Consider the following 16,556-nt stretch of genomic DNA (forward strand, 5'->3'; position numbering starts at 1 on the left):
ACATTGACACCTTGCTCATAATTTTTATTCTTCACCCATTTGGGCTATTATTTTTAATAGACAATTATTCAGGCTAGACGCACGACCAGAACATTGTTGATACATTCATTAAATGTACATTGTATTGGGCCTAATATTAACGATCATTAATTCATAGCATTTTTATCCTTTAAAATATTACTATTACTATTAGAATTTGGCCTCGGACCATTGTTGTTATTATCACTGTTATAAACGGACACCTAATACTTTTATTTGTATTTGTGATGTTGGTAAAGTAGTCTCAAGCTGGCTGAAAAGACGGGGCTCATAATAAAAAAGTGTATGTGAACAGGTTGTACTCACTGTTTACGTGGTGTCTGTACCTCGCCTGGTTGGGTAGAAAGCTCTGTCCATTGATGATAAGTATTGAATCCAGGGCTGGACTGGGGGATGTTTCGGGGAGCAGAAGTCGGATATCCGTCACTCGGAGCTCGATGGTTCTTCTCCGCGCTCTACTTGAGTGTGACAGCAAAGCAGCTTGACAGAGCGCAAGCGAGAGGACGATAGATACGGCAGATACAGGAAATACGCTCTGTGTGCTTGCTTGCGTGTTTGTTTGTGTGTGAAGGGGGTGGAGAGCGAGAGAGAGAGAGAGAGAGAGAGAGAGAGACCTCACTGTCGGTGCTCCTAGATTGAACCGCCTATAATGCGCTCGAGGGGATGGACGACAGGCAGCACAACTCAAGATTCCACGATTGTTCATTGATTCCTTGCTTTGTAGAGGATATGAAGTTAGAATGTTTTTACTTTGCCTTTACTACCGGAGCCATAGATGGGCTCAACGAATAGTGGAAGCAGCAAGGTAACCACATATCGGACCGTTGGTTATGCTATAGATGATACGAGAGAGGGAGGTAACGGAGACTTCGTTTGACAGGGTGCGAGAGAGGAGGTATCAGATGCTATTACGATATAAAGGAGGAAGGATCAGAAGCTATTATACTGTATATCCAGGCAACATCAGTCATTGGCCTTTGTAACGTTGCACATGGACGGCTTTCATGCTAATCAAAATTCAGCTCCTCCCTTTTGAGCAGGTAACCCAAACATATCTGGAAGGGCAACGATTGACATTGGCCGATCGATCACAATATCGGGGTGCAATCTGTCTCCTCTCAATTGTGAACTTTTAAGAGATCATTCTGACACATCATGTAGACTACAGTCAAACGCTTAACCTGAATGTTCTGGTATTTAAACAGAACAAAGATTGATATCGTTTGACTTGTGCGTAACCGCGTTATAATGTCCTCCTCGACGTGCAATATATATGCTTACAACTCATGCAGTATTTAAGATGAAATGACTAACATAATTCAAATCAAATCCTATATCAAGACTATAGCAATCAAATAAGTGTCGTAAATGTAATGTTGGTTTCACTTACTTCCTGTTAACTAACCCGAGTCAGATAAAATGTTTTTCTAATCTTGTTGAGGAAAAAAGATGCGCGAGCAGTTAGTAAATTAGTGTAATCGAGAGAATGTATCTCATGGATTCTCACCACACACACACACATCACCACACACACACACACACACACACACACACACACACACACACACACACACACACACACACACACACACACACACAAACTATAATATACTTAATTCACATGTATAGGGTATAGGCATATTCTATGCTGCATAGCCTGATAAAATAGTGTAACATTTTCACAAGACAGACCCAGGGCCTACATAAACGCCATGTGTTAAAAATATTTTGTTAATCGACTATAAAAACAGCGTTCTGATTGCCAACACGTTTATAGGCTTACAACTGATACCCAGATAGTCTATATATAAGGTGTTAGGCATCGGCGTACATAACGTCTGTACAAACGAACATTCCCTCTGTGTTGGTGGCATATTAAATGACTGTAGTAAATTGGTCGCGGCCACAGGTATTCTGTAACTAGGCCTAATGGCCTATAGTTTCTGTGAGTGCATGACATATATTATTTTCCTTTGACTTGTAAGTTTAAATAATATTTCATTATAACGTTGTTCACGTTATTATGAAATATTCCACTTTTTGTCAGGGGCATAACACGTTTTTTAGTCAACAAAATTGCATATCAATAAAACATCCAAGCCAACATATCAATCAAAATACCAAACATGCAGCAATGAATTACAGTCAAGACGTTCTACCTACCGTCTACCATACGGTCAGTATTAAAGGTCAGTAGTTATAGGTCTACCATACAGTCAGTAGTTAAAGGTCTACCATACGGTCAGTAGTTAAAGGTCTACCATACAGTCAGTAGTTAAAGGTCTACCTTACGTTCAGTAGTTATAGGTCTACCATACGGTCAGTAGTTATAGGTCTACCATACGGTCAGTAGTTAAAGGTCTACCATACGGTCAGTAGTTATAGGTCTACCATACAGTCAGTAGTTAAAGGTCTACCATACGGTCAGTAGTTATAGGTCTACCATACGGTCAGTAGTTATAGGTCTACCATACGGTCAGTAGTTAAAGGTCTACCATACGGTCAGTAGTTATAGGTCTACCATACAGTCAGTAGTTAAAGGTCTACCATACGGTCAGTAGTTATAGGTCTACCATACGGTCAGTAGTTATAGGTCTACCATACGGTCAGTAGTTAAAGGTCTACCATACGGTCAGTAGTTATAGGTCTACCATACAGTCAGTAGTTAAAGGTCTACCATACGGTCAGTAGTTAAAGGTCTACCATACGGTCAGTAGTTATAGGTCTACCATACGGTCAGTAGTTAAAGGTCTACCATACGGTCAGTAGTTAAAGGTCTACCATACAGTCAGTAGTTAAAGGTCTACCTTACGTTCAGTAGTTATAGGTCTACCATACGGTCAGTAGTTATAGGTCTACCATACGGTCAGTAGTTAAAGGTCTACCATACGGTCAGTAGTTATAGGTCTACCATACGGTCAGTAGTTATAGGTCTACCATACGGTCAGTAGTTAAAGGTCTACCATACGGTCAGTAGTTATACCACCAACCAACCTACTTGACGATGCTTTTCATTGGCTATGTTGACACTTGTATTAGTAGAATGAATATCCAAGAGAGTCAGAGGGCAACGAAATAGTGGTAGCATTTGCGAATGCCATTCATATGACGTGAAAACAGCGCAACCCTATGGACATGTCATACAGTCAACAAAAAGCCTTTGCTTTTTACAGGTCTTCACAAACAATCATTATTCAGAACTATTCTCTTACCTTCAACAATCAACTATAAAGTAATTCATTTACATAATTTCGCCTCGTTTGATTTCTGTGGAGTTTAAACTAACCGGTCTCTTGATTTCTATAGTTACCAATTTGAAGGACATTCCGTAGCCTATAACTAATGTGTAGATTACATTTCGTTAATTGTAGTGTTGTTACTGATACTTTTTCGATTCCAGAATGTCTCAATAGGACAAATATACATTTTCACACAATTGCGAATAAGGTAATGGTGTAATTTATTAGACAAATAGTCTAAAGTAATCAAATAACCAAATGTTAATTATTTTATTTCCCAATCAGTTAATTGGTGGCTTAAAACATTAGTCTAAACTATATTCACAACAGTAAGTTAGTGATGGTAACCAAAACTATTCTTTATTTATAATTAGTCGCATCTCGACGTATGAGCCGAGAGCATTTATTTTAATTCCGATTTTTCATTGCCTATTTGTCAGGCCTATTTCGTTATTTCATTGTTAAGATATTATATATATATATATATATATATATATATATATATATATATATATATATATATAATTTAACTTTGGAAAACCGCATCTTTCCAATTAATGTGAATTAACAATGACCGTTGGCACATAATTAGCCTGTTTGCGGTCTCTGTTCAGCTATTTATGACATTCCACTCATTGCCTCTCCTGTCATTTGTCTTGTGGCAAGGAGTGGAATGTTAACTCAAAAGACTGGTACCCAGACTAGCACATCATGTCAGAGGGCATATTTTTGTCTGTACTTACTGAACGACTTTACCGCAATCACTAAAGTTGTATGTTAGCCTATTAGCAACGCCACCAATCGGAGGAATAAGAATAATGGGTGCATACTACGAAGAAGAAAGGGAAGATGAAACCTAACATAAAACAACAGCAATTGTTTTTCCAGACGAAGAAAATATTGTTCAAAGGCCATCAGGGAAATTGAAGTTGGAATTATATGCTACACAATTACTTGGTGTCTGACTTCTGATACCTTGAATACATTGGCATCATTTTAATTGCATAGTCACAGAACGAAATTAAATGCAAAATATATATTTTTTTAAATGGGGGTATAGTCGACAAACATTCATATGAATAAATTATTAAAATTGTTTCAGGTTGACAGATTCTGCTACAAAGGCATAAATGAAAAACCGGAAAAAGTGTAATCACCACATTCATCCCATTATATTTCATGCATTATCATGGTGATACGAGACAATTGCAATGATAAGACCACGTGCCATGGGGTTTCAGAGGTTCCTCATGAGACAAAGAGAAAAAGGTGAGGAACCTGAAGAGGTATTTTCTCCACAGGAATTTTGTTCCAACATTTTACATTTCTGCAGGCACGTGCTAAGCCTCAAGACACTGGGCAACACACACACCGTTTAGAAGGGAAAGTATGCTCGCTCGCTCTCTCTCTCTCACACACACACACACACACACACACACACACACACACACACACACACACACACACACACACACACACACACACACACACACACACACACACACACACACACACACACACACACACACACACACACACATTGAAGTGATTAAAAGACTCTCTAACATTTCAGTTGATTGATCTACCTGGTAAATAGTAAATCACGTAGCAATCAGATTATACAAGGAGTTAACCTGAGTAGTAGGATAAATTACTTGATGTGATAGCATGTATGATGTGCCTGTCTGGCATGACGCACCTTCTGGGAACCTTGAAGAGTCATAACATTACCACATAGGTCCTCTACTGTTGGGTCAAAGGGAGGGAGCTCATGTAGCCTCTTGGCTAATGCAAAACACATTGACAGCAGCACACGGGTCAGACAGACGCTAATTGGGCTAAAATACCTTGCTTTGCCACTTGATCTTAAGGGTCTCGATGGTTAAGTCAACATAGGCAGGAACTGAGGCCAGTTTTCGTTTCTAACGCCACTAAAATAATGTAATCTACGGACTCCAAGACCAAAACTCACTACAGCTTCTCTTTCCCCTCCCCTATGTCTTCATTTAATCCATGACTGCCACTGGTAGCTTTACACATGACCACATCTCAGAATAATGGTTAAACAGTTGATGGGGGTTATTTTGTGGCATAAAGGTGGGACTGACAGGCTGAGAGAAACTTTGGTCATCTAGTGTCTTTTATCATCTGTCTACAATATACTGTATCTACCATCCTGTCTGTCTCATCTAGTGGCTTTTATCATCTGTCTACAATATACTGTATCTACCATGCTGTCTGTCTACAATATACTGTATCTACCATCCTGTCTGTCTGTCTGTCTGTCTGTCTGTCTGTCTGTCTGTCTGTCTGTCTGTCTGTCTGTCTGTCTGTCTGTCTGTCTGTCTGTCTGTCTGTCTGTCTGTCTGTCTCACTCTTATCTCAGTCTCTGTCTCTGTCTCTCTCTCTTTCTCACTCTCTGTCTCTCTCAATACAATTCAATTCAAGGGGCTTCATTGGCATGGGAAACGTGTTAACATTGCCAAGGCAAGTGAGGTAGATAATATACAAAAGTGAAATAAACAATACAAATTAACAGTAAACATTACACTCACAGAAGTTCCAAAATAATCAAGACATTACAAATGTCATATTATGTATATATGCAGTGTTGTAACGATGTACAAATGGTTCAAGTCTGCCTGCAATATACTGTATCTACCATCCTGTCTCTGTCTGTCTGCCTGTCTGTCTGTCTGTCTGTCTGTCTGTCTGTCTGCAATCTACTGTATTTACCATCCTGTCTCTGTCTGTCAGAAATTTAAAATACTTAGGAGACATACATTATTTGAATGGGATGGTCCCGTTCGATGTCTGTGAATAAGAGGCTAGACCAATATGAAAACCATCAGACTGTGAAGTGTAGTGTTTGATCCAGAGCCATAATCATGTTAGTTACGGCATGGTAAACATAGCTGGGCTACAGTCACATTCATCTTATCTGTGCTCCAGGGATGAGCTGGACTTTGATCCCAAACCTCACTTTTGTTTGGAGACTCACTACCAGGATTTCTGCTCTGCACTGCAGACAACTAGAAGGTGCAACAGCATATGGAGCCCCAGCATATTGAGCCCCACCATATGGAGCCCCACCATATGGAGCCCCAGCATATGGAGCCTCAGCATATGGAGCCCCACCAAATGGAGCCCCAGCATATGGAGCCTCAGCATATGGAGCCCCACCATAGAGAGCCCCACCATATGGAGCCCCACCATATTGAGCCCATGGCAGCATGACAGCATGACAGCAACACTTTTTTGGTTACTACATGATTCCATATGTGTTATTTCATAGTTTTGGTGTCTCCACTATTATTCTACAATGTAGAAAATAGTAAAAAATAAAGAAAAACCCTTGAATGAGTAGGTGTGTCCAAACTTTTGACTAGTACTGTATATATACATACAATACCGTTCAAAAGTTAGGACTCACTTGTTTTTGAAAGAAAATAAAAAATATTGTCCAATATAATAACATCAAATTGATCAGAAATACAGTGTAGACATTGCTAATGACTATTGTAGCTGGAATTGGCTGAATTTTAATGGAATATCTGGGATGCTGGCCTTCTAGGCAGAGTTCCTCTGTCCAGTGTCTGTGTTCTTTTGCCTCTTAATCTTTTATTTTTATTGGCCAGACTGAGATATGGCTTTTTCTTTGCAACTCTGCCTAGAAGGCCAGCATCCCAGAGTCGCCTCTTCACTGTTGACGTTGAGACTGGTGTTTTGAGGGTACAATTTAATGAAGCTGCCAGTTGAGGACTTGGGAGGCGTCTGTTTCTCAAACTAGACACTCTAATGTACTTGTCCTCTTTCTCAGTTGTGTACCGGGGCCTCCCACTCTTTCTATTCTGGTTAGAGCCAGTTTGCACTGTTCTGAGAAGGGTGTAGTGCACAGCGTTGTATGAGATCTTCAGTTTCTTGGCAATTTCTCGCATGGAATAGCCTTCATTTCTCAGAAGAAGAATAGACTGACGAGTTTCAGAAGAAAGTCTTTGTTTCTGGCCATTTGGAGCCTGTAATCCAACCCACAAATGCTGATGCTCCAGATACTAAACTAGTCTAAAGAAGGCCAGTTTCATTGCTTCTTTAATCAGAACAACAGTTTTCAGCTGTGGTAACATAATTGTAAAAGGTTTTCTAATGATCAAATACCTTTTAAAATGATAAACTTGGTTTAGCTAACACAACAGGATGGGGCTTGCAATGCAAGGGTTGTGGGTTCAATTCCCATGGGGGACCAGAATGAACATGTATGCACTCCTTACTGTAAAGTTGCTCTGGATAAGAGAGTTTACTAAAATGTGAAAGGAATGAATAGACCATTTCAGTTGACACAGAAATAAGTTGTATTTCAAGAAACTGGAAAACATAATGTACGTCAAGCAAGTGTTTTTATGTTCCACAAGTATTATCAGATTAACGGTTTTGTACAGATAATTATCAGACTCAAGTTACAAATGCTGGTTAACACTCCAATACATTTAGTTGACTTTTTTCCACAAAAGTAGTGCACTGGGCATTTACGAATCCTGTATTATCAGACCGATATAGACCCCCCCCCCCCCCCGACTTCAGGCGGCTATGGCAGCATGTTATGGAGGTAGTTGAGTCCAGATTTCTGAGAGAGTTGGTTGTGGGGGAGCGCCCTCTTTCCAGACAGTGTGTGTGAACTTGTGGATGAAGGAAGTTGCCCAGTCTCATTATGGCTCAGCAGACACCTGTAAGGGACAACGTCACACTTAACCTCTCTTCCTGTTGGAATACCTCCCCTTTGTCCTGCCTACTTTTCTCTCTTCCTGTTGGAATACCTCCCCTTTGTCCTGCCTACCTTTCTCTCTTCCTGTTGGAACACCTCCCCTTTGTCCTGCCTGCCTTTCTCTCTTCCTGTTGGAACACCTCCTCTTTGTCCTGCCTGCCTTTCTCTCTTCCTGTTGGAACACCTCCCCTTTGTCCTGCCTACCTTTCTCTCTTCCTGTTGGAACACCTCCCCTTTGTCCAGCCTGCCTTTCTCTCTTCCCGTTGGAACACCTCCCCTTTGTCCTGCCTGCCTTTCTCTCTTCCTGTTGGAACACCTCCCCTTTGTCCTGCCTACCTTTCTCTCTTCCTGTTGGAACACCTCCCCTTTGTCCTGCCTACCTTTCTCTCTTCCATTCATCCCATTCTCCTTCTCTCTGTGCAGAGCTCCTTAACAGCCAGAGAGCCTGTGTGTGTGTGTGTGTGTGTGTGTGTGTGTGTGTGTGTGTGTGTGTGTGTGTGTGTGTGTGTGTGTGTGTGTGTGTGTGTGTGTGTGTGTGTGTGTGTGTGTGTGTGTGTGTGTATGTTAGCCCTCTCTGCCTGCCCAGCTTCACACTAAGTGCCTCTGACAGCTAACCACACAGTTATTAACCCTGATCCAGGAGAGTGTGTGTATGTGTGCACACGCTTGCATGTCTATGTGAATGTGTGTGCACAAGTTTGCGTGTGTGTGTGTGTGTGTGAGTGTGTGTGGTGATGTAGGGCCACCTCAAAGACGGCCTCCACCAGAACTCAAGGCAAACAATCTTTCTCTCCTTACCTGTAACTGTAAATATTGACATTTTCACATTTGAAACTGAACTAATTGCATGAAAATGTAGTGCAATAGCATGAAACTGACTGAATAAACCCCAACAAGGCACTCCTCTGGGTCTGTTTCACAATCCCCCGTCTGTGAACTTAGAAAGACAATAGCAATGTCAGCCACAGTCCCAGGGGTTCAGTAAGTTTGTTAGCGAAGTGTGCTGGCTTGCCACCTCATCGCCATGGAGACCATGACTGATGTGGACCCTGTCAACCAACAGAAACCATGGAGACCAGAATGGAAAAATAACTTATAACTTCATTTTCAACTGATACATTTTGTAAACACATGATAGGAGGCTTTATACTATGGAGATAATGCACCCTTGTGGCAGCTGCTGGAGGTGCAGGGTGACAGACAGGTGTCGCTGACAGACTGTGGCAAGACAGTTTGAGTGCTGCGCTGTGGTTATTTAATGTATAGAATTGGACAAGGATTCCGACATTGAACAGTGAGGCTACCCATATACACACCCGCCACAAAAATGTGTTTACTGCAAGACGAATGCCTATTTCAATAGATAGAGGAATGTGCCTCTGTCAGTCTCACCAGGTCAGAGACAGGAAGTCAATCAGTCTAGAACCAGAATTCACCAGACTGATAGAGGTGTCCATGCAGAAGTTACAGTATCAACTCTCTGCCCAATATAAAGAATTATACCATGGCATTGTTGAATGCTTGTTTCTGATTGGCTTGAAGGGCATTCTAGAGTGTGCATTATTCCCTAATAGGTACGGTATATTTGCATGGTATAATTCAATGGCTATAGTTCATTCTTACATGTTCTATGTTTGAGGTGCTTTTGAAAGCAAAAGTGGAATTGAAAGCATTATTGGCATTGTTTTCATAATGGCAAGCTAGGGCTGACGGTTTGGTTAGCTAAACTAGTCTGTTTGTTTGGTTACCACGGCAACTATTGTAGCTATCTAGTAAACTTGCTATCTACTTTAGTGGATACTGAACACATCTCTACCAGAAAATGTGATAAATTATATTCAAGGCATGAAAGGGATAATCAACTCGGGGCTCCATGCATTCTCCGGGAAAGGAATGAAGACATTACGGTGTGTTCCATGACGCGCTAGCTGAGTGGAACTGACCTTCCACAGCGTTGTATTATTTTCCAGAATACATAACCGATCTTTGATTATCCCACCGTACTTATATTATTGTATTATTTTACTGTATTATATTACTTTATTGTATTATTGTGTTATATTGTATTCTTGTATTGTTGTCTTGTAGTATTGTATTGTAGTATTGTAGTATTTTATTGTATTATTGTCTTGTAGTGTATTGTAGTATTGTATTGCATTATTGTATAGTATTGCATTACTGTAATGTGTTGTATTATTGTATTGTGTTGTATTGTCGTACTATTGAATTCTATTTTTGTCTTGTATTATTGTATTGTATTATTGTACTATATCATTGATGTATTAATTGATTGTATTATTGTATTGTATTATCATATTATATTGTCTTATTGTATTGTAGTATTGTATTGTATTATATTCTTGTATTATATTGTATTGTCTTATTGTATTGTAGTATTATATTATTGTATTTGTATTATTGTGTTATATTGTCTTATTGTATTGTAGTATTGTATTATTGTATTATATTGTATTGTCTTATTGTATTGTATTATTGAATTGTAGTATTGTATTATTGTATTGTAGTATTGTGTTATTGTATTATATTGTATTGTCTTATTGTATTGTAGTATTGTAGTATATTGATATTTATATTGCTTCCTATTTCGCAACAAAGCATCCTTCACTCATGCTGCCAAACATACCCTCGTAAAACTGACCATCCTACCGATCTTCGACTTCGGCGATGTCATTTACAAAATAGCCTCCAATACCCTACTCAATAAATTGGATGCAGTCTATCACAGTGCCATCCGTTTTGTCACCAAAGCCCCATATACTACCCACCACTGCGACCTGTACGCTCTCGTTGGCTGGCCCTCGCTTCATACTCGTCGCCAAACCCACTGGCTCCATGTCATCTACAAGACCCTGCTAGGTAAAGTCCCTACTTATCTCAACTCGCTGGTCACCATAGCAGCACCCACCTGTAGTACGCGCTCCAGCAGGTATATCTCTCTGGTCACCCCCAAAACCAATTCTCCCTTTGGCCGCCTCTCCTTCCAGTTCTCTGCTGCCAATGACTGGAACGAAAAATCTCTGAAACTGGAAACACTTATCTCCCTCACTAGCTTTAAGCACCAGCTGTCAGAGCAGCTCACAAATTACTGCACCTGTACATCTATAATTTAGCCCAAACAACTACCTCTCCCTCTACCGTATTTATTTATTTATTTAGCTCCTTTGCACCCCATTATTTGTATTTCTACTTTGCACATTCTTCCATTGCAAATCTACCATTCCAGTGTTTTACTTGCTATATTGTATTTACTTTGCCACCATGGCCTTTCTTTTGCCTTTACCTCCCTTCTCACCTCATTTGCTCACATCGTATATAGACTTATTTTTCTACTGTATTATTGACTGTATGTTTGTTTTACTCCATGTGTAACTCTGTGTTGTTGTATGTGTCGAATTGCTTTGCTTTATCTTGGCCAGGTCGCAATTTTAAATGAGAACTTGTTCTCAACTTGCCTACCTGGTTAAATAAAGGTGAAATATATATATTTTTTAAAAATTGAATTGTCTTATTGTATTCATAGGTTTGTATTATTGTATTGTTGTATTGTATTGATATGTAGTGTTGTATTGTAGTGTTGTATTGTAGTGTTGTATTGTAGTGTTGTATTGTAGTGTTGTATTGTAGTGTTGTATTGTAGTGTTGTATTGTAGTATTGTATTGTAGTGATTGTATTGTAGTGTTGTATTTTAATGTTGTATTGTAGTATTGTATTGTAGTGTTGTATTGTAGTATTGTATTGTTGTATTGTATTGTAGTATTGTAGTATTGTATTGTAGTGTTGTAGTGTTGTATTGTAGTGTTGTATTGTAGTATTGTAGTATTGTATTGTATTGTAGTATTGTATTGTTGTGTAGTATTGTATTGTTGTATTGTAGTATTGTAGTGTTGTATTGTAGTGTAGTATTGTAGTATTGTATTGTAGTGTAGTATTGTATTGTTGTATTGTATTGTATTGTAGTATTGTATTGCTGTATTGTATTGTTGTATTGTATTGTATTGTGATATTGTATGGTAGTATTGTATTGTAGTATTGCATTGTATTGTGGTATTGTATTGTTGTATTGTAGTGTAGTGTTGTATTGTTGTATTGTAGTATTGTAGTGTTGTATTGTAGTGTTGTATTGTAGTATTGTATTGTAGTGTTGTATTGTAGTATTGTATTGTATTGTATTATTGTAGTGTTGTATTGCAGTATTTTATTGCATCCATTCCACACACAAATAAACAGGCCCATAGAGGCCATGTGAACCCTCCCCTCATTGGGCGGGTGCCACGGCTCTGTCACAACCCAGCAGTAGCCTAATGCTGTAATGATTGGTCGTTGACTTGAATGACAGCTGCTTTCCAGCTTGATTATTGGATGAAACGGTGCAGCTATTGATTATGTTGGTATTTTGATACAGAGAACAGAGGGAGTTGACTGCCTGTCTACTGGTGAAAGTGAAGGTAACTGAACTAAATGACTATCGCCCCGTAGCACTCACTTCTGTCATCATGAAGTGCTTTGAGAGACTAGTCAAGGATCATATCACCTCCACCTTACCCAACACCCTAGATCCACTACAATACCACCCCAACAGATCCACGGATGATGCAATCGCCATCGCACTGCACTATCCCATCTGGACAAGAGTAATACCTATATAAGAATGCTGCTCATCGACTACAGCTCAGCATTCAACACCATAGTACCCTCCAAGCGCATCACAAAGCTCAGGGCAGGAAGCTCAGGAAGATCATCAAGGACCTCAGCCACCCGAGCCACAGCCAGTTCACCCCGCTACCATCTAGAAGGAGGAGACAGGACAGGTGCATCAAAGCAGGGACCGAGAGACTGATTAACAGCTTCTATGTCCAAGCCATCACATTGTTAAACAGTCACCACGGCCTCCGCTCAGTACCCTGCCCTGAACTTAGTCACTGTTACTAGCCGGCTACCACCGGTACTCAACCCTGTACCTTAGAGACTGCTGCCCTATGTACATAGACATGGAACACTGGTCACTTTAATAATGGAACACTAGTCACTTTAATAATGTTTACATACTGTTTTACCCACTTTATATGTACAGTGCCTTGCGAAAGTATTCGGCCCCCTTGAACTTTGCGACCTTTTGCCACATTTCAGGCTTCAAACATAAAGATATAAAACTGAATTTTTTTGTGAAGAATCAACAACAAGTGGGACACAATCATGAAGTAGAACGACATTTATTGGATATTTCAAACTTTTTTAACAAATCAAAAACTGAAAAATTGGGCTTGCAAAATTATTCAGCCCCTTTACTTTCAGTGCAGCAAACTCTCTCCAGAAGTTCAGTGAGGATCTCTGAATGATCCAATGTTGACCTAAATGACTAATGATGATAAATACAATCCACCTGTGTGTAATCAAGTCTCCGTATAAATGCACCTGCACTGTGATAGTCTCAGAGGTCCGTTAAAAGCGCAGAGAGCATCATGAAGAACAAGGAACACACCAGGCAGATCCGAGATACTGTTGTGAAGAAGTTTAAAGCCGGATTTGGATACAAAAAGATTTACCAAGCTTTAAACATCCCAAGGAGCACTGTGCAAGCGATAATATTGAAATGGAAGGAGTATCAGACCACTGCAAATCTACCAAGACCTGGCCGTCCCTCTAAACTTTCAGCTCATACAAGGAGAAGACTGATCAGAGATGCAGCCAAGAGGCCCATGATCACTCTGGATGAACTGCAGAGATCTACAGCTGAGGTGGGAGACTCTGTCCATAGGACAACAATCAGTCGTATATTGCACAAATCTGGCCTTTATGGAAGAGTGGCAAGAAGAAAGCCATTTCTTAAAGATATCCATAAAAAGTGTTGTTTAAAGTTTGCCACAAGCCACCTGGGAGACACACCAAACATGTGGAAGAAGGTGCTCTGGTCAGATGAAACCAAAATTGAACTTTTTGTCAACAATGCAAAACGTTATGTTTGGCGTAAAAGCAACACAGCTGAACACACCATCCCCGCTGTCAAACATGGTGGTGGCAGCATCATGGTTTGGGCCTGCTTTTCTTCAGCAGGGACAGGGAAGATGGTTAAAATTGATGGGAAGATGGATGGAGCCAAATACAGGACCATTCTGGAAGAAAACCTGATGGAGTCTGCAAAAGACCTGAGACTGGAACGGAGATTTGTCTTCCAACAAGACAATGATCCAAAACATAAAGCAAAATCTACAATGGAATGGTTCAAAAATAAACATATCCAGGTGTTAGAATGGCCAAGTCAAAGTCCAGACCTGAATCCAATCGAGAATCTGTGGAAAGAACTGAAAACTGCTGTTCACAAATGCTCTCCATCCAACCTCACTGAGCTCGAGCTGTTTTGCAAGGAGGAATGGGAAAAAATATCAGTCTCTCGATGTGCAAAACTGATAGAGACATACCCCAAGCGACTTACAGCTGTAATCGCAGCAAAAGGTGGCGCTACAAAGTATTAACTTAAGGGGGCTGAATAATTTTGCACGCCCAATTTTTTAGTTTTTGATTTGTTAAAAAAGTTTGAAATATCCAATAAATGTCGTTCCACTTCATGATTGTGTCCCACTTGTTGTTGATTCTTCACAAAAAAATACAGTTTTATATCTTTATGTTTGAAGCCTGAAATGTGGCAAAAGGTCGCAAAGTTCAAGGGGGCCGAATACTTTCGCAAGGCACTGTATATACTGTATTCTGGTCAACTACCGCTGTGCACACATTTTCTATTCATATACTGTCCATACCGTCTATACACACCAAAATACACATACTGTATATATTGACAATATATTCCGGACTCTGATATTGCTCATTCTAATATTTTTACATTTGTATTATTATTATTATTATTATTATTATTATTATGGGGATTTGCGTGTATTGTTTTGTTTTGTTAGGAATTACTGCACTGTTGGAGTCAGGAACATAAGCATTTCACTGCACAAGATATGTCCACGTGACCAATAAAATGTGATGTGATCAGTAGTAAACACTAGTAGTACCGAGTCAGGATACAACGTCTTTTAATGGTTCCAAATGGACATTAGATTTAGGGGACAACAATAGATGTCAATCTGTTATCAGAATACAGTCTATTGTATTCTGTCTCTCCAGATCGTGTTCTATGAGGACAGGAACTACCAGGGCTGAAGCTATGAGTGTGACAGCAACTGCACAGACTTCCATTCCTACCTGAGCCGTTGCTACTCCATCAGGGTGGGGTGTGGTGTCTGGGTGGCCTATGAGAGACCCAACTACACCGACTACCAGTATGTACTGACCAGGGGAGAGTACCCCGACTGCCAGTATGTACTGACCAGGGGAGAGTACCCCGACTACCAATATGTACTGACCAGGGGAGAGTACCCCGACTACCAGTATGTACTGACCAGGGGAGAGTACCCCGACTACCAGTATGTACTGACCAGGGGAGAGTACCCCGACTACCAGTATGTACTGACCAGGGGAGAGTACCCCGACTACCAGTATGTACTGACCAGGGGAGAGTACCCCGACTACCAGTATGTACTGACCAGGGGAGAGTACCCCGACTACCAGTATGTACTGACCAGGGGAGAGTACCCCGACTACCAGTATGTACTGACCAGGGGAGAGTACCCCGACTACCAGTATGTACTGACCAGGGGAGAGTACCCCGACTACCAGTATGTACTGACCAGGGGAGAGTACCCCGACTACCAGTATGTACTGACCAGGGGAGAGTACCCCGACTACCAGTATGTACTGACCAGGGGAGAGTACCCCGACTACCAATATGTACTGACCAGGGGAGAGTACCCCGACTACCAGTATGTACTGACCAGGGGAGAGTACCCCGACTACCAGTATGTACTGACCAGGGGAGAGTACCCCCACTACCAGTATGTACTGACCAGGGGAGAGTACCCCGACTACCAGTATGTACTGACCAGGGGTGAGTACCCCGACTACCAGCGCTGGATGGGCCTCAACGACCACGTCTGCTCCTGCAAGGTGGTTCACTTTATAAGTGGATGAGCCATTATGGTAAAGAGGTGGTGTAGTGTAGAAGAGAGAAAGGTATTTTCTGTGCCCCCTGGTCTAAAGTAGTGCACTATGTCCTATGGGTCCTGGTTTAAAGTAGTGCACTATGCCCTATGTCCCCTGGTCTAAAGTAGTGCACTATGTCCTATGTCCCCTGGTCTAAAGTAGTGCACTATGCCCTATGCCCCCTGGTCTAAAGTAGTGCACTATGCCCTATGGGTCCTGGTCTAAAGTAGTGCAATATGTCCTATGGGTTCTGGTCTAAAGTAGTGCACTAGGTCCTATGGGTCCTGGTCTAAAGTAGTACACTATGTCCTATGGGTTCTGGTCTAAAGTAGTGCACTATGTCCTATGTCCCCATGTCTAAAGTAGTGCACTATGTCCTATGGGTCCTGGTCTAAAGTAGTGCACTAAACAGTGAATACAGTTCCATTCGCACCTGAGTCAGTGTTCATCAAACTTCTAG

The 16,556-nt window shown here is 40.8% G+C and overlaps 1 protein-coding gene across 2 annotated transcripts in view; it reads right to left on the reverse strand.

Annotated features, from left to right (window-relative positions):
* The window catches only part of LOC110514354 (DNA-binding protein SATB2), a 57,380-nt gene extending 56,446 nt beyond the window's left edge, over window positions 1–934 (reverse strand). Inside the window, exon 1 of one of the 2 annotated variants that reach the window (XM_036951765.1) lies at window positions 346–934. In XM_036951765.1, the coding sequence (XP_036807660.1) occupies window positions 346–745 (400 nt within the window). In that variant the 5' untranslated portion in view covers window positions 746–934. The remainder of the gene's footprint in view (window positions 1–345) is intronic. The other variant, XM_036951764.1, reaches the window with a different exon arrangement.
* Window positions 935–16,556: the final 15,622 nt, after the last annotated feature.

Source organism: Oncorhynchus mykiss, chromosome 18, assembly GCF_013265735.2.
Source record: "Oncorhynchus mykiss isolate Arlee chromosome 18, USDA_OmykA_1.1, whole genome shotgun sequence".
NCBI classification, from domain to species: domain Eukaryota; kingdom Metazoa; phylum Chordata; class Actinopteri; order Salmoniformes; family Salmonidae; genus Oncorhynchus; species Oncorhynchus mykiss.